Genomic DNA, 18,074 nt, shown 5'->3' with positions numbered 1-18,074 from the left:
CCCGCTGCGTTGTTTTGGGCTCCGTGAGCCGAAAGGGGGAGGGGAGCAAAAGGGAGAAACAAACACTACGTAGCGGAGGCTGCGCGCGGCCTTCGCTGCCTGCGTGCGTACGTGCGTGCGCTCGCTCGCGCGGGCTCAGTGCTGGCGCGTGAGGCGGAGGCGGGCGGCGGCGGCGCCTGCGCGGTCGGGCTCGGTCGACGGTTCGCAGGGGAGGAGGCGGCGGGAGGCGGAGGAGGCGGCGGCGATGGAGGTGAAGCGGCTGAAAGTGACCGAGCTGCGGTCGGAGCTGCAGCGGCGGGGCCTGGACTCGCGCGGCCTAAAGGTGGATCTGGCGCAGCGGCTGCAGGAGGCGCTGGACGCCGAGATGCTCGAGGACGAGGCCGGCGGTGGCGGGGCCGGGCCCGGCGGGGCCTGCAAGGCGGAGCCTCGGCCTGTGGCCGCGTCGGGCGGTGGCCCGGGCGGGGACGAGGAGGACGACGAAGAAGAGGAGGAGGAGGACGAGGAGGCGCTGCTTGAGGACGAGGACGAAGAGCCACCCCCTGCCCAGGCCTCGGGCCAGGCCGCGCAGCCGCCGCCGGAGCCCCCGGAGGCGGCAGCCATGGAGGCCGCGGCCGAGCCTGATGCTTCCGAGAAGCCGGTGGAGGAGGCCACGGCCGGGTCAGGTGGGGTAAATGGTGGCGAAGAGCAGGGCACCGGCAAGGGGGAGGAGGACGAGCCGGAGGAGCGGAGCGGGGACGAGACGCCGGGATCCGAGGCGCCGGGTGACAAGGCCGCAGAGGAACAGGGTGAGGAGCTGGCAGCGGAGCCGGGCTCCAAACTGCCCCCGACCCAGCACCCAGCCGCGCACCGCGGGGTCCGAATCCTTGTTCTCACTTGCCCGAAAGCGCAAGATTCCCGTCGCCTTTTGGTGGGACTCCCCAGGGGAGGTGGTTTTCATTCTCTACCCACTTTTCTGGGGGGGTTTGGCTGCCTCTGGTGGCCCCGCTCTCTGCAGGAGGGAGGTTCCTGCCTAACTCGGTTCCTTGGTGGTAGTGGATGGAAGTGAGCGATTTTGCATGCGAACTGCTCGTGAGCTACCTGTGGAGCAGTCTCTCGCGGTACTGGTTATCTTTTCCTAAAGCGGGAATGCGCTGAGAAATTGGCGATTGCACGGACGGCCAGACCGGACTATTGGAGGTTTTGGCCTTTGGGTTACCTGACTATTGACATTTCCGCCTTAAAAATATTAAGCAATAAGCTAAGTTCGCCAAAGTTCGCTCCATCCAATGGCTGGAGCTTGAGCCACACAGTGAATCTGGAAATCTAACCTTGCTCCTGCTTTAGCAGCCTGTGGTGTGAGGGTGTGGAGTTTAATAGTTAACTAGTGAAGAGAAGGTCTTGATCTAGTGCATTTAGAACCAGCCAGCCTCTTGGTAGAGGTTTTATCTTGCCTGAATTCTGATGATTAAATTTTAATCTTCTCACTGGGTCCGTGGATGGGCAAATTTGTGGATTTGCTGTACACTTGGTCAGCCTTTTACATTCTAGGTCCCTGACTTCCTGAATTGAAATAATTGAGGTGTTAGTGGCTCCATTTGAGTAACCTCGGAAGAGAATGTGTAGAATCGCCCCAGGGAGTTAGTGACCTTTCTTCTTTTGAAGTGGTTGGATCCATACCTGTCTGTCAGAGTAGGCAGGAAAACTAGAGCTGCTTCCAAGTCTTACTATGAAGTGGGTTGCCTTAGTTTTTATAACAGATTTTTTTTAAGCTGCTATTAGTAATCATGGTATGATTGGAACCCATTCTAAGACAGTCACATGCAACTTACAGATTGTTTGTTCTGTGTCCTCGAACAAAAATCCCATTACATAACCTTTGACTTAACGTGTATCCCAAATAGCAGATAAAAAAGGTTGAGAGATAAAGGACTGCTTTAAAAAAATTATTATTAAAAATCTTCGTGTTGCAAACTACCAAAGCCTAAGGAAAAATTCCAATTTTTTTCCCCTTTTGCAGAGAATGTTGCTAAATACATGACACCACCTTTCTGGCCCAAATTATGTGCAGTAAAGATGCAGTATTATTTATGGGTCTCTTGTGACTTAATGGTTTGCTCTTGGCGACTTTCAGTAAAAACCCATGATAAAAATACAGCTGTGTATGTGCACCTGAGTCTGTTTGCAATATAAGTAAAAGCTGTGAATGGCTGTGCATTCTAAGCTAGAAAGGCAAACTCTTTAAAACGCGCACACACATACTGAGGCGTCTATATCATGAAGCTGTGGAAGAGTGTTGGAAAATGTATATTAAGTGTCCAGCTTACATCCAAATCTGACAGGAATCAAAATTAAATTAACCTATGAAGTGTTTTAAAGACTTAGGGGATTTTCAAAGATGTCATATTGGTGGGAAAATCTGCAAGTTTGACCTGATTTAAGCAGGTAAATTTAGAATGCAAAAATTGTCCAATTTTTATCTACTGCTTGACTGTAATTAGCCCATAATGTCCGTCCTTTCTTTTTTCTAAAATAAAATACCAGCCAATGACAGGAAGATGATCTTTAGAAATAAAACATTCTGTGGATGCAGTGGGAATAATCTGGCTGTTCTGATTAGACACTCAGCTCCCCCTTTAGTTGCTATTGGTTCTGAGCTTATTCTACATTCCAAAATGAAAACTGCTGATTTTCTTTCCCTCCTTTTTGTAGGAGATGACCAAGATAGTGAAAAGTCAAAACCAGCAGGCTCAGATGGTGAGCGGCGGGGGGTAAAGAGACAGCGGGATGAGAAGGATGAACATGGCCGAGCTTACTATGAATTCCGAGAGGAGGCTTACCACAGCCGGTGAGGGAAACAGTCCCTTTCATTGAAAGGAGTGTCTGCTCTGATTTTGGTATACCTGATGTTGATTGGAGAGTTTGGAAAGAGGGGTGGATTAAAAATTGAATAGGTTTTTATAGGCATAAGTTTTAGATCGAATCTGCTCTGAAAGCTCCTATTGCTGTTTTCTCATTTGTTGAAAGAAGCTGTCTGCTCGAGTTTTATATTCACTGATCGTTTAAAACATTTTACAGAGACAGACATCCCTCAAAGAAGAGGGCTTTGGATACACTATTGCTTTTCTCTCATACCTACAGCTCAAAGTCTCCACCACCCCCTGAAGAAGAGGCAAAAGACGAGGAGGAGGATCAGACTCTTGTGAACCTGGACACGTGTATGTATAAGGCAGATAGGTTGGGGTTTTCAGCCAATCACACATGATTTGGGATATTAAAATTTCATGGCCTGCAATTTTTAAGAGATTTAGCAACCGGAGACTTTGTATCCATTCTTGACAACTAGGTATATTTGTGTTCTGTTGGCTTTCGGGTGTTGAGCTTTGGAATAAACAGATTGCTTCTTTCTAACAGATACCTCGGATCTCCATTTTCAAGTGAGCAAAGACCGCTATGGAGGGCAGCCACTTTTTTCAGAGAAGTTCCCCACCCTTTGGTCTGGGGCAAGGAGTACTTACGGCGTGACAAAGGGGAAAGTCTGTTTTGAGGACAAGGTAGTATATGCAGTTTATTGAGACCATTCATTTATTAAATTACTCGTTATTAAACTATGTTTTGGGTTCCTGCCCACCAGTATTTTATTAATGCAGTAAAAGGCACCATGTTTTAATGATAACCTTAGCTCCAGTAACCAAGAAATTGACCCCTGTGGCTTTGGTTTAAGTTCACTGACAGCTGTTACTCTTTTTTTTTTCTTTTTTTTTTAAGATTTTATTTATTTATTTGACAGAGAGTTAGCGAGAGCAGGAATACAAGCAGGGTGAGTGGGAGAGGGAGAAGCAGGCTTCCCACTGAGCAGGGAGCCCGATGCGGGGCTCGATCCCAGGACCCTGGGATCATGACCTGAGCCGAAGGCAGACGCTTAATGGCTGAGCCACACAGGCGCCCTGACATTCTGATGTTGAGTTGTGATAGTTGTTTTCAGTTTATATACAAGTCTTGTCTTTTTAACTCAGACTTTGCTCCTGAGTTGGTCAGAGTATCTGAGAGTTCCTTTTCTGACTTGGCCAGGTAACCCAGAATCTCCCAATGAAAGAAGGCTGCACAGAGGTTTCTCTCCTTCGAGTTGGATGGTCTGTTGATTTTTCCCATCCACAGCTTGGTAATGTTATTTTTAACTTAATCGTTTGTGTTTGCTGCCATATTGCTTACTCCATGGGAAGTTTGGGTGTAGGTAACTAATTTGTTCACCATTCTAGGTGAGGATGAATTCTCTTATGGTTTCGATGGACGAGGACTCAAGGCAGAGAATGGGCAGTTTGAAGAATTTGGCCAGACTTTCGGGGAGAATGATGTCATTGGCTGCTTTGCTGTAAGTGCTCCTAAAAGTTGTGGATTCAGAGCAAGGAGTGGATAGAGGGCACTGGGAATTCAATTTGCTTCCCTTTTTTTTTTTTCCCCCCAAGTAGGCTCCATGCTAGGCGGGAGCCTCCTTCCTTTGCTGTGTTGTCAAATTTCTGAAAGCAGGTAAAGTCTGGAATAGATCAGTGAGTTCAGTGTGGGGCTTGAACTCATGACTGAGATCAAGACCTGAGCTGAAATCAAGAGTCGGACGCTCAACCCGCTCAACCACCCAGGCACCCCTCAATTTGCTTCTTGTCAGCTCCTGTCTTTTGTGCATTTGATGCATTGTTTGCTTAATTGTGTTCAGTAGTCTGGAGTTTAAAAAAATATAAAATTGTAAGATTTAATGTCTCAAACCCTGTAAGGTCATAAATGATCTTGTTTGTTGTCATTGTAGAATTTTGAGACTGAAGAAGTAGAACTTTCCTTTTCCAAGAACGGAGAAGACCTAGGTGTGGCGTTCCGGATCAACAAGGAATCCCTGGCAGAACGGGCCCTCCTACCCCATGTCCTCTGCAAAAATTGTGTTGTAGAATTAAACTTTGGTCAGAAGGAGGAGCCCTTCTTCCCACCACCAGAAGAATTTGTGTTCATTCATGCTGTGCCTGTTGAGGAGCGTGTGCGCACTGCAGTCCCTCCCAAGACCAGAGAGGAGTGTGAGGTATGCCAGACAACATGCAAAAACTCATTAGTACTTGTGCTTTGGAGTGGTTGGTCTTCAGGCTTTTCTTAAAGCTTCTTCTCAGAGCTTTACCGAACTGGGGCAGGTGATGATGTTCTTAAATAGGGCTTTGTAAACATGACCCTTCCTTAGTTTTCAGTGGTATTCCTGGTTCTGTTTACTTACAGGTGATTCTGATGGTAGGACTGCCTGGATCTGGAAAGACCCAGTGGGCACTGAAATACGCAAAAGAAAATCCTGAGAAAAGATACAATGTTCTGGGAGCTGAGACTGTGCTCAATCAAATGAGGGTGAGTTGCTAGGGAAGGTTAGCTGTGGTATTTGCTCTGGGGGTTCCAAGAAATGCCTATAACCTTTTCCTGATGGAGTTGGGTCTTTTAAGTGTCTGAGAATAAGGGTCCCACAAATAGAGAAATGAATTCTCAGTATACGTTTAAAGTAGGTTTTTTTTCCTCTGCTGTGTTGTCAAATTGCTGAAAGCAGGTGAAATCTGGACTATATCCAGATCAAGACTGGAAATAACTCTTAGAAAATGGACAACATATGTTCACAGCATTGAGGAACAGGAGTGAACTACTGTGATAGCTTTGGTGGCATTTAAAGAGGTGGCCTTTACCAGTGACTCTTGGGTTTTAACTTGCTGCATAACTTCTTGTGTTTCTCTTCACTTCCTCTCAAACTCACCAGATGAAGGGGCTTGAGGAGCCAGAGATGGATCCCAAAAGCAGAGACCTTTTAGTTCAGCAAGCCTCCCAGTGCCTTAGTAAGCTGGTCCAGATTGCTTCCCGGACAAAGAGGAACTTCATTCTTGATCAGGTATTGTTCAAACATTGAAACAAACAAACAAACAAAACAACCTGGGGCACCAGGCTGGCTTAGTCAGTGGAACATGCAACTCTTGATCTTGGGGTTGTGTGTTCGAGCCCCACATTGAGTGTAGAGATTACTTAACGAAAGAAGGAAAGAAAGAAATCTAGCTTTACAGAAGGTCCAAAGATGAAAAATTATCTGATAAAATTGCTTACAGTCCCAAGAGGGTGCACATGTAGAGGGAGACTGAATTAACGATCAGAACCAGGTTACCTAATTATGACAAAGTGGTATATTGTGGTCGTAATGTTTTTTGAACTCAGAGATGTGTTTTATCAGTGTTTTTACCAGAGAGTGTATGGACCCAGACTATAAAACATGTAATAGAGGTAATGGGAAGAGCTTGTTTGGATTTCTGGCTCCACCACTTACTAGGTTTATGACTTCAGACAAGTCTGGTCTCTGAGTCTCAATTTTTCTGATGTGCAAAACAGGATGATATCTGTTAGGTAGAATTTTAAGAATTAGAGGAAATTGTATCTGTAAGACCCCTAATCTCTTGCTTTACTCATAAAAGATGCTCAGTAAGTGTTTTGGTTGCATATGAGTGGCAATTTTTATTCCTAAAACATCTGTTATCCTTCCTGTCCCTAGTGTAATGTGTACAACTCTGGCCAACGGCGGAAGCTGTTGCTGTTCAAGACTTTCTCTCGGAAAGTGGTGGTGGTTGTTCCTAATGAGGAAGATTGGAAGAAGAGGCTGGAGTTGAGGAAGGAAGTGGAGGGAGATGATGTGCCTGAGTCTATAATGCTGGAGATGAAAGGTGGGCTAACATGATACAAGTTAGGGACCCTGTCCTTGGTCCGTGCACACCTTTCCAGGGCCTCTTAGCACCTCTTAGCATCTGGAGTGCTTCTCCACATCTAAAGAGTAAATCTGGGGATGCCGGGCTAGCTCAGTCAGTAGAGCATGTGACTCTTGATCTCAGTGTCATGAGTTCAAGCCCCACGTTGGGCATAGAGCTTACTTAAAAAAAAAAAAAAAGTGTAAATCTGAAGACTAAATTAATGGGTATGAGCACTTGTGGATGAATGAATGAGGAGGGTGACCGGAGAGGCAGTAATTCCTTGACTCATTCCAGAGAAGATACAAAAAGGGAGGTAGTGATAGACCCCATGGTGATTAAAACTCAAGGCAGAAGCTTTGCTGAGTCAATTCATTTAGTAAAAGCTTCAAGGGTGTTTATTGTTTGTCCAGTACTATTCTAGGTATAGGGAATAGTCAGTGAAATGAGGCTTCACCTTCATTGAATTTATATTCTGGAGAGGGGAGATTATTATGGTTCAAATGAACCTTTGGTGTTTGGAGTGAACAATCTCATCAGTATACCTTGCTTTTTCTAGTATCACATTAGGACTGTGCTTTTGTTTTGGTTTTTGGTATGTGCCCGAAAATTTTAATGCAATACAAAGCCTTATAGCATCATCTCCATCTTGATTGATCACACTTCCAGTTGTTCCTTCAGAGTGTGATTTTTTTTCCCCCTTGCTTCCTTCACCTTCTGGCATCCCACCTGTCTTATCAACTGCTGGCTCTTTGAGTTATGATAATGCCCAGGCCTGGGAGCCAATGACACATCTAAGAGCTGGAGTCTCCGAGTTAACTCAGAATGAACTCTGCCAGTCCATAACTGATATTCAGGCACTTGGAGGAGTTTAATTCTGTTTTGTGAAACTGAGGGCTAACTGGATTCATCTTAGAATCGAGAGAGCCCCATTGAGCTGACTTCCACTGAGACCCAGCCTCTGACCTTGATGTCTAGAGAGTCGGCTCATGTGCTGGCCCATCGTGCACAGGTAGTAAATGAGCTCCCTTGTACTCTTGTTTCCTGTTCTTCTCATCTAGATGAGTAAGTCCTTTTGGTTTGGGTCAGTTTCTCATGGAGTCTCTTTTAAAAGTGTATTTCTCAGTGTCTTATCTAATCAACACCACAACTTTCTCAGTTATTTTTAGCCTCTGGCTACCTGCATCTGCCCTGATAAGAAACTTTAACCCAATTCACTGTTAATTTATTATGGAACACTAGAGAACTCGTAGATGTACTTTGCAGAGAGCCATTGGCTCGGGGCTGTTACAGTTTAGGGAAACACTTTTGGTAGGGGAAGTGCATTGTTCATTTAAATGTGAGTGGGTATGCACTCAGCACCTTAGCGTGCATTGGTAGATGAGGCTTAGAAAATCCCATTCTTCCTATAGTGGGCTTTTCACGGGGAGCTCTTGCACGTGTATGCACTTTCCAGGTCTCACAGGCTTCTCTCTTCCTCTTACAGCCAACTTCTCTCTGCCTGAAAAATGCGACTATATGGATGAGGTGACATACGGGGAGCTGGAGAAGGAGGAAGCTCAGCCCATTGTCACTAAGTACAAGGAGGAGGCAAGGAAGCTGCTGCCCCCTTCCGAGAAGCGGACAAACCGCCGAAACAATCGAAACAAGCGCAACCGGCAGAACCGAAGCCGAGGCCAAGGCTACGGTGAGTCCTGGGGACCTGCCAGCCCCCAGCCTCGGTGTGCTGTTGGTGCTGTGCACAGCGGGATCCCTAGCAGAGTCCGAGGACACCCAGTCAAGTCATGGGCAATAAGGAAGTACCTTCTTTATGGAGCTCGTTCTTCCTATGTCCTTCACCCCCACCTTCTTACGCTTTTCCCATAAGCCTTCCTTAAGCGAAAGGTAGTTATTTTGCAACAGAAACGTTTGTTTCCTTGAAAAGCGGTGCTTGACCTTCTCCTCTGTCTCGTTTTCATTTTTACATACGAGTGCCCCTCTTTGTTTCCTACTCACTGTTGCAGTATATAGCCTAAGGATGTGTGCAGTGAAATTGGGTTCTTAACTTAAGGTTTCTTGCTGCTTTGCCTGTTGGATCAACCCAGCTGTGTAGACCAGAAAGTGAATGCGTTATTATTGAGTAATTTTGGGGGGTTACAAAGTCAGTTAGGCTAGTAGTAGAATTAATTCCCCTCCTGAATGTCTTGTTTGTCAGTGAACCCCGCAGTGTGCATTCACTGCCCTTTAAAAATGTTGGGGGGGGGTGTGTGTGTGTGTATAAGTCAACAAAATTTTCGAGTGCCTGCTGTGCGCTAGGCACTGAGAATACCAACTTCCTCCCCTAGACGAGCTTAGTATTTAGACTTTGATTTCATTGGTATAAAATAATGCGTCTAGGATATAGGATATCTGGGGTCCCTTCTGAGACTGAAGGTCTATGATTGTACGAATGGCAGTTTTTACTCCTCTTTCTAACTCTGCCATGTATCCTTTTGCCATCTTAGATGTTTTGCAGGAACTGGGGAGCTTCAAAAGCAAGGTGGCTTGGTTTTCTTGTGTCTCTATTCCTCTGCCCTCCCCCTTCAGACTCTTTAAAAAGCTCCTGGCTGGTGCTTTAATTACCATTGTGTGAGCCTGACAGAGGCAGGCTTCCTATTCTCCCAGAATTGCCTTTGGCTCCAACTTTTTGATTTCCACCCAGCTGTGGAGCCAGGACCCCACGCCAGCTGTCTGAGCGCGCTCTCCATTTCTCTTCCAGTGGGCGGGCAGCGCCGAGGCTACGACAACCGGGCCTACGGGCAGCAGTACTGGGGGCAGTCTGGAAACAGAGGGGTGAGTGCAGCTCTCCTGCTCCTCCCTCTGGGTCGTGATGGCCATTCCTCTTGGCTTGGGGGAGCAGAGTGGTTCGGGCTGTTTTCTCAGGGCTTAGGGTTTTGCCCATTTAATGTGTTCCTCTGGAAGAATTTATTCTGGGAAGATTAAGCCTGTTGATACTATGAAGCTATGACATGTGTCTCATTTAAAATGGGATAGGAGTGGATCATGATCCTGACAACCCATAAATCTTCGCTCCTCCTTTCCCAGGGTTACCGTAATTTCTACGATCGATACAGGGGAGACTATGATCGATTCTACGGGCGAGATTATGAGTACAACAGATACAGAGACTACTACAGGCAGTACAATCGGGATGTGAGTATCTCCTGGGGACAGAGTGGGGGTGGCAGGACTAGAGGAACGAGTGTCATGCCTCTCCGTCCTCGGCCAGCTGTGGCTCTGAGTGATGGGGTTTCCCCTCTCTTCTAGTGGCAGAATTACTACTACCACCACCCCCAGGACAGAGACCGATACTACAGGAACTACTACGGTTACCAAGGGTATCGGTGAAGCCCCTGTTGTTCTCGCCTGTCAGCCATGAAGCTGAATCTCTAGGGGTGCCAGGCACCCCCCAAAACACAACCAAGGAAAACAGGGGCTGTTCGGGTGGGGCTGAGCTGCCGGGGAGGGGCGGTGGGGGGGAGGGTGCGCAAGCAGGGGCAGGGGAGGGGGGAGGCGGAAACAACAAAACTGTACATTTTTTTTAAAAGTTTGTTGAAAAGAATATTGTCTTATTCTATAAAACATTTCAAACCTAGTTAGATATTTGTAATCAAAAAACATTTGCGCAGAAAGCAGCACTTAGGGCTGCCTGTCCTATATCCTGCAGTTGGACAGGAAAAGAACTGAAAATGTCACCCTTCTGACATTCTGAGGCAGCTGGCCTGGCAGCCAAGGAAGGGAGAGTGATGAGGTGGCGCGGAGAGGGTGGGCACGCATGTGAGGGCACTCTCTCCAGAGCAGGCAGGAGGCGGGGACAGAGGGACAGCTTGTGACTGGGGCAGTGAAAATAAACGATTGGCTCTTATCAATCACTTGCACCAACTAACCGTTTGTATTTTCTTTACCGACCTTTCCCTCTTGGGATATCTGGTCTGGTGGGCTGGGAGGCCAAAGTGTCCCTATCTCCACTTTCCCGTGCCTCGTGCTGTTTGGCTGAGGCGCGGAGACTACCAATTGGGTGGTTCTGTCAGATGGGATTCCCAGGCCAAGGGGGCACGGGGACTGTTCGTGATTTCAGAGCAGAATAGCTTCCCCCCTCTGTGCGCCCCGTAATGAATTTCCTGCAGAACCTCGAGGGAGAAGGGCATTGCCGCCCTCAGCCTGAAGATTGTGATTTTACCAGTCTCTACTCTCTGTCTTCCAAGCTCGAGACAGGCGGGAAGTCTCTGAAATCATCTCTGTTAGAGTATCTGTCCTCTTCTAGTGCGAGAGAAGGAACGGTTCTCAGGGTTTCAGCTCACACAGAAACGAAGCAGGATTCTTTTTGCTGCAGCAGGATATGTATATAGGTGAATCCTGTGGTGTGGGCTCCGGGGCCCAGGTGCTGAGAATAGCAACTATTTTATACAATGTGGAGGGCGCAAGCCCTGCTGGTTTTTTTGATACACAGGTAGAGAGTGGATAGGAGGGGGGTGGGGGGTGGGAGGCAGCTCAGTGGGGCTGCCGAAACTGGGGAAGAGCGAGAATGGGAGCGTGTGTACTGTGTGCATGAGAATGGGGCACCCCCTCCGACTTCTTGAAACCGGATTCCTCCATGGGTGCTGTCCCTGCGTGTCCCCAGAGAGGCCTCTAGCCAAGAGACTTCAGTTGGGATAGTTTTTGTTTGTGACTTTACCAACACCCTCCCAGTTCTTGACAAACCGCTTCAGGTGGCTGGGCTCAGGAATCCGGGGGGGATATGGGAATGCTCTTTCAGTACTCCGCGCTTCACTTGTAAGTCATCCTCGTGCTCAGCGTTGTGTCAGCCAAGAGCTTACTCCGCAAACACCACGTACAGCCCGGCTCGGGCTGCCCGCCGAGGCTTCACTTCCGTTTCCTCACCTGGGCAGTTCTCGGGTTAAAATTTTGTGCTGAGATTTGACCTTCCTCTCCCTTGGCCATCATTCCCTCCGTGCAGCCCTCCCCTAGGCGTGCAGGCCCACATCCTAGTTCTCCAGTCACCCCTGTCCCGTACACCCTTCTGCCCCCGAGACTGGCGAGGGGTGCTGGTAGGAAGTCGGCTTGCTCCTAGTGATGTCCTTTCTGTTGGCGCCTGCTTCCTTGTGGTGCCCTCATGGATTTGCGTGTGGCAGTGGGTGGAGTGATTGCATGAACTTTGCTGTAATCCACTAACTACTTATTAAGGGAGTTTGAGAAAGCTTTGCTCGTAGTGTCAGGCACGGAGGTAAAAACTGGAGCCCAAAGAAATTCCCGTAGGGCAAGATTACGTAACAATAGAAAATTGAATTTGAGGCAGAAGTTGCCGTCTCGTTTCCAAACGTTCCGTCCTCCAGCGAATAGCATCTCTCTCTAGTCTCTGGCATGGTTTGTGGATGCTGGGCCCTCGGGGCAGGGGGCCAAAACTCAAGCCGTTTGGAGGTCTTCGGGGGTGGGGGAGGGCTAGGGGAGGGACTTGCTGTTAATTTTTGACACCAGAAAGTCATCTTTAAAAAAAAAAAAAAAGCTGTTTTTCTGATGGATGGAGAGTGAAACTGCCACATCCTTGTTGGTTTAACCCAAGAGATCACTTACAACAACAGTAGATGTCTGGGTTTTGTTTATGTCTTTTTATTGTGAAAAAACGATGTTATGGGGGGGAAATGTGGGTTACCAGGAGGGATCCCTAGCCTTGTTTTCCTTAGAGGATTTGTTTAGTGTTTTATCAGACGTCTGTTGTAGTTGTTGTAGATGGAAACGCACACCACATGGAGCCTGTAAATGTTTTTGCACAACCTGTAAAGCATTCTTGGAAGTGGCCAGTAAAAAAGGGTTTTACCGTTCAAAAAAAAAAAAAATGTAACTGTGTCATTGTTTACATCTGTAACTTTTTCCTCCCCTGTTCTCATTACATCCTGGCGAAAATGTAGGCACAGTAGCTTCCAGTTTTAGAATAAATAACCATTTGGATTGAATTCACCCTATCTCCTGTGGCTGCACTGACTGGGGCGGAGTGTGTCATCTGGGGGGATTGACTGATTGTTGATGCTGCTTCCTCAAGTTGTACTGGGTCCAACCAACGGTGGCTTTCCTCTTGCATGGCTCTTCTTCCCTTCCTATTCTACAGATCACTTGGGAGCCGGCCATGCCTTCACTTGAGGGTTGTTAGCTCCCTTAGTGCCTGCTTTCGCTGAGCGCTTGAGCCACTGGAGTAGAAGAAAATAAATTGTAAGCCATGACCTCTCTGTACTTAGCCTATACTAAAACCAGTTGGATGCTTAAAGCTAAATGTAAGGTTCCACTTGGGGGCCAAATAAATTTTTTTATTTTTATTTTTTTAAAGATTTTATTTATTTATTCATGAGAGAGAGAGGCAGAGGGAGAAGCAGGCTCCCAAGGAGCAGGGAGCCCGATGCGGGACTCGATCCCAGGACCCTGGGATCATGACCTGAGCGGAAGGCAGACGCTTAACCATCTGAGCCACCCAGGCACCCCAAGTAAATTTATTAATGAGTCATTACCACTTAGGAAAAGCCTTACTCCGTGGAAGATGGTTGATGGGGGTTACTTCATAGTAAATTTGGAGAATGAGAAGGTAACTGTAACAAAAGCACTGTTGTGTTGCTAGCACTGAACTGATCCTAACTGTAATTTCTAGTAAATGGTCAGGGACTTACTAAGGCTGAGAGGCCACAGGCTCACAACCAGTGTTCTGAAAGAGTAGTGATACAAAAGCTACAGATCCTGCTCTAACTCCTCCCTGTATGTGGGACACAGGTTCAGACCCCAGGAGCTTACAGCTTTGTATAGGTAAAGGCTATCCTTGATTTCAGTGTTTGCCCATTCTCTGGGATATTTAAAGTCAGTTTTATTTTATTTTTTAATTTTTTAAGATTTTATTTATTTGAGAGAGAGAGCATGAGATGGGGGAGAGTCGGAGAAGCAGACTCCCCACCGAGTAGTTAGCCCGATGCGGGACTCGATCGCGGGACTCCAGGATCATGACCTGAGCTGAAGGCAGTCGCTTAACCAACTGAGCCACCCAGGCATCCTAAAGTCAGTTTTAGAGCTAATTAATCATTTTTAATGGTTATTTATAGTTAATGCCTGGTCTCTGGTAACCTTTTTTTTTTTAAGATTTTTTATTTATCTTTGTGTGAGAGAGCCCGTGAGCGTGCGCACAAGTGGGGGAGGTGGAGAAACAGACTGCTGAGCAGGGAGCCAATGCAGAACTGGATCCCAGGACCCTGAGATCATGACCTGAGCCGAAGGCAGGTTCTTAACTGACTGAGCCACCCATCTGGTAACCTCTTAAGCCCCCTTTGTGCCCAAATAGGGCTGCAACCATTCACCCTCAATTTGGTGAGTATGAAAATTGTGCAGAAAAACTGAGCAGAGGCTTAAAACACAAAACAACTAATATCAAGATTACATTTATTGAGCACTTCTTTTCTGGCTTTTTACCAAGTCTGAGCTGATATGGAAATTTTCATTTACTGTCCTGGAATTTGCCCAACACTGTGATGCAGTAGAAAAAGAAAGAGGTTCTTAGTGTCTGCTCTGTATTGCTTGCTATTTCGTACAATCATTCATTAAATACTTGAGTGCCAGCTCTGTGCCAGACACTTTCAGGATGCAGGGATTAAAACAGACTCGATCCTTGGGGTCCCCCGGGTGGCTCAGTCCGTTGATTTCAGCTCAGGTCATGATCTCCTGATGAGACTGAGTCCTCCCTGCCCGCATCCCGCCCCCCCCCCACCTCTGCACTCAGCGGGGAATCTGCTTGGGATTCTCTCCCTCTGCCCCTCCCCCCCAAGAATAAATAAATCAGTCTTTAAAAGGATAAAAAAGAACAGACCATCCGTTAAGGAGTTTTGATGAAACACCAAGAAGGAACTAATGGGGACTCCTGAACAGAATGGGGGTAGGCCCCCACTTCAAGAGGGCAACCAGGTTACTTTCCCTGTTTCTTCATCTCTAGGATGAGGTAGTTAGATGACTTTCAGGACCTGTTAGGGCTCAGAAATTCATCAACAGCTGGAAAGCTGCTGTTCCTGAAAATGCCCCAAGTTCGTTGGGTGCCCCTAGACCTGTGGAGACATCCATAGGAGACTAAGTTCAATTCCTGGTAGAATGCCCTTTATTCCTTTTGGTTTCCTCTCTGCATTCCTCTCCCCTTGCTTTCTCCTGTGCAAAGGTGTGGGGAAGCTGGGGGTGATGGCTATCCCTAATACCTCCTATTACTGCTGGGTGGCTCCTCCCCCCCCCCCCCCCCCCCCGAGGGTATCTTTTTTTTTTTTTTTAATATTTTATTTATTTATTTGACAGAGCACAAGCAGGGGGATCGGGAGAGGGAGAAGCTCCCTCAGCAGGGAGCCCGACGTGGGTCTCCATCCCAGGACCCTGGGATCAATGACCTGAGCTGAAGACACACAATCAACTGAATCACCCACGTGCCCCACCCAAAGTGTATCCCAACACAAAACAGGAGCTGGCCTAGGCTTCCCCTGGGAGGGATATATCCCTGAATTTGGGGGATGTTGATAATGCATGAGGAGCAGACACCCTGGGACTGTTGTTACCTTCCCTGCCTTGGCCCCGGTCCCACCTCCATATGTTCACCCTTGGAAGGAAAAGGCTTCTAGAAAAGCATCCCAGGCTTGTAAACCTCCGCCAAGTTTGAGTCTGGGAGGCGCTCGTGAGACATTAAGCCTTGGTTTTGGCTTCTGGCCAGATGGCAAGCTGGGACCACTACGAAGATTGGTAGGCACACTAGGGGCGGGGTGACAGAGTGGGCCTGAGGGAGAAATGGGAACACAGCAAGCCCTACCAGGAAACCCAAACTGAAACAATTTCGGGCTTATCCAGCTCCTAGGGAGACCAGGAGGCGACCGAGGAATGGCGCCGGGCACTGGTTGCACACTTCTGTTTACACCCCAAAGGGAGCCTCTACTTGGCAAGCTGTAGAACCTCGATTCCCTCGCAAGATCCATGCGACCAGCGCCTGCTACGCTGTGCTTGCAAGGGTCCTCTTGTCCCATGATCTTTGCTTATAGCCACCCGCGTGCCTTCACCTGGATCGGGGGCGGAACGTCGACTTTCAGACTCCGGGGTGGGTAGGAATGGGCATCGCGTTGGCAAGGGCAGGGGCAGCCATTTTGAGACCAGATGAGCACACAAGAGACCATATTGAGAACTCTGGCTGCCTGGGGCCGCCATTTTAAATATGGGGCTAGCTCGGAAGCCCTGTACGGTGAAACCCAGTGACGTGGGGCTGCCATATTGGCGCTGGTCCCATGGCGGTGGCCATCTTGGAAAAGGGCCCGCTGTGGGCGCGGCCATCTTAGAAGTAAACCGGCCCCTTCGCAGGAGCTGGAGCCGAGCTCCTCCCCTCCGTTCCAGAGTTCCTCGGCTGCGATTACCCTCGGAATCCCTCCCTAGATCTAACCTGTTCGGTCTGTTTTCATTTTCACTTGTGTTCAGTGCTTTCGCGCGCGCGTGTGCGTGCGTGCGTGTGTGTGTGAGTGCTCTCCGTAGCCTCTGAGTGTCTGTTTTAACTTAATTCTTCCACTTGAGACACCCTCTCGCGCCCGCCATCCCCCCGGTCCCGGCGATCTCCGATCCTAGACAATGTCTAACCTGATTTGACTGGCCCTATTCTTGGGGTATGGCAAGCCTTTCACCTGCCGCACACACTCCCAGATCTACAGACCGATGATCCTCTCCCCAAGAACGCTTAACACAGGAGCTGTCCTCTGAGACTCTGGATGACTTTATTCTTCAAATGGCTTTACCCTTCTCATAGCTCCAGGTGAGACTGAGAGCAAGCACCCGGCCCATCCCTCTCTCCATTGTCTGAGCGGGTCACAGAGAGAAGCCGGCAGGACGCTGGCAGAGTCTGAACGGCCCTTCTGGGGATGGAGCTAAGGGGGCCCTGGGTCAGGGGGTACATGGGGTCCGCCGCAGTGGGCGAGGAAATGGGGTCGACAGATGGTGAAGGAGAGCTTTGTGCTTCAGATAACCTCATAGGGTTGGACAAGGGCTAGGGATGGGATGCGGGGACCCTCAGGGGCTCACGACAGTTACTGACCTAAGGAAGAGCCTAGGAGAGGGAAAGGTTCAGAGCTTGTGCCGAGGGACAGGGCAACTCAGAGGAGGGCACAGAAGAACTTCTTCTCCCGGAAGGGGTTCTCCGAAGTGGGCACAGGGGTGATGAGGGGATCCTCACAGGCGTGGGCATCACAGTAAGTCATCAAGTCTGCTGCTGCCTTGGACACCTGGGGCACAGCCAGGAGGGGAATTGTTAGCCAGATCCCCTGAGAGGGACTGCAGCCTCCCTCCCCAAATGGGTTATCTTTTGCCATCTCTAGGGCTTCTTTAAGACAGTATTCTCTTCCTTCATCCCCCACAGAGACCAGGGGACAGCTGTCCTCACAGAGCCAGAGACTCCTCCCATGATCGCAGGGAGTCCAGGAAAGAAAACATCTCTTAACCTGAGATTTGGGGACCTACAGCACAACTGGGCCAACTAATGGGACCCAGGGTCCGCCCACCTTTATCCGGCACAAGCTGGCTTCAATCTTAAGCTGTTCCACCATCTTGCGGGCTTGCCCAATACTCATAGTGCTGTTCACAGGGGTCTCCCCTTTCATCCTGGAGAAAAGAGAGGGATAGCTCAGAGCATGATGTGGGGGGTGAGGGGCTGCATAATCTCATCTGAAGACACCCCCCCCCCGTGCTCCTTTTTCATCAGTCTTTACAAGACTGGGGTCATATGCCCCAATATTTTGTTCCTCTTATCCTCATCCTCCAGTGGCCTTTCCCATCCCCGTCCTCCTGGACTAAGGAAATGGAGGGGGTGGGATGAAATGCCCCCCACACTCCCACATGGCCTGGGCCACAGATCATTAGGCATAAAAACGATTTAAGGCTTTTCAGCCCTTCCAGCCATGTGTGTTCCCAGCTTTGAAAGCCTCAGCCAGAAAAAGCCCCGCCCTGATGAGGACACATAACACCCCCTGCCCCCTTGAGCCCCAGGGGGAAAAAAGCAGGATCCTCCCTACTCACCTGAGGCCACAGGCAGCGGCAGCCCTGGGGAGTAGTCAGTGGGGTGCACAAAACCTGCCTGAGATGGGTGCCCCACCTTGCAGGGAGTTGCAGCTGAAAGTATCTGCTGCAGCAGCAGAAGCAGCTAATACAAAGAAGTCCACTGGGGAGGGCAGGTCAGAGGTCTGTCGAGGGCTGGTCCCAGTTCCTGCAGCTCAAGCACTGCCCAGACGCTGGTACCTGAAGGATGAAGGATGCTAGAAGGAGCTGCTCAGATCCTGGAGCATACCAACTGCCGGCCAGTGGGGGAGCCTGGCT

General features: G+C 48.8%; 2 protein-coding genes across 2 annotated transcripts; one reads left to right on the top strand and one right to left on the bottom strand.

The window, feature by feature from the left end:
• The first annotated feature begins 161 nt into the window (after positions 1-161).
• Positions 162-12,689, top strand: HNRNPUL2 (heterogeneous nuclear ribonucleoprotein U like 2). The gene is made up of 14 exons (XM_032414307.1): positions 162-785; positions 2,689-2,824; positions 3,118-3,194; positions 3,391-3,530; positions 4,048-4,138; positions 4,236-4,348; positions 4,778-5,041; positions 5,230-5,352; positions 5,750-5,878; positions 6,527-6,695; positions 8,203-8,403; positions 9,454-9,527; positions 9,780-9,887; positions 10,002-12,689. Exons 1-14 carry the CDS (start codon positions 245-247, stop codon positions 10,080-10,082), a joined length of 2,247 nt encoding a protein of 748 aa, XP_032270198.1. The 5' UTR covers positions 162-244; the 3' UTR covers positions 10,083-12,689.
• A 3,770-nt stretch (positions 12,690-16,459) lies between these two features.
• Positions 16,460-18,029, bottom strand: GNG3 (G protein subunit gamma 3). Its single transcript, XM_032414305.1, has 3 exons — positions 17,778-18,029; positions 17,264-17,363; positions 16,460-16,987 (listed from the first exon to the last, which is right to left on the bottom strand). The coding sequence occupies exons 2-3, from the start codon at positions 17,360-17,362 to the stop codon at positions 16,859-16,861; spliced, it is 228 nt and encodes a 75-aa protein (XP_032270196.1). The 5' UTR covers position 17,363; positions 17,778-18,029; the 3' UTR covers positions 16,460-16,858.
• Between the last annotated feature and the right edge of the window lie 45 nt (positions 18,030-18,074).

This window comes from Phoca vitulina, unplaced genomic scaffold (genome assembly GCF_004348235.1).
Source record: "Phoca vitulina isolate PV1807 unplaced genomic scaffold, GSC_HSeal_1.0 scaffold16, whole genome shotgun sequence".
In the NCBI taxonomy this organism is placed as follows: Eukaryota; Metazoa; Chordata; class Mammalia; order Carnivora; family Phocidae; genus Phoca; species Phoca vitulina.
The sequence above is the reverse complement of the archived record's forward strand: the minus strand, read 5'-3'. Positions and strand labels throughout refer to the sequence as shown.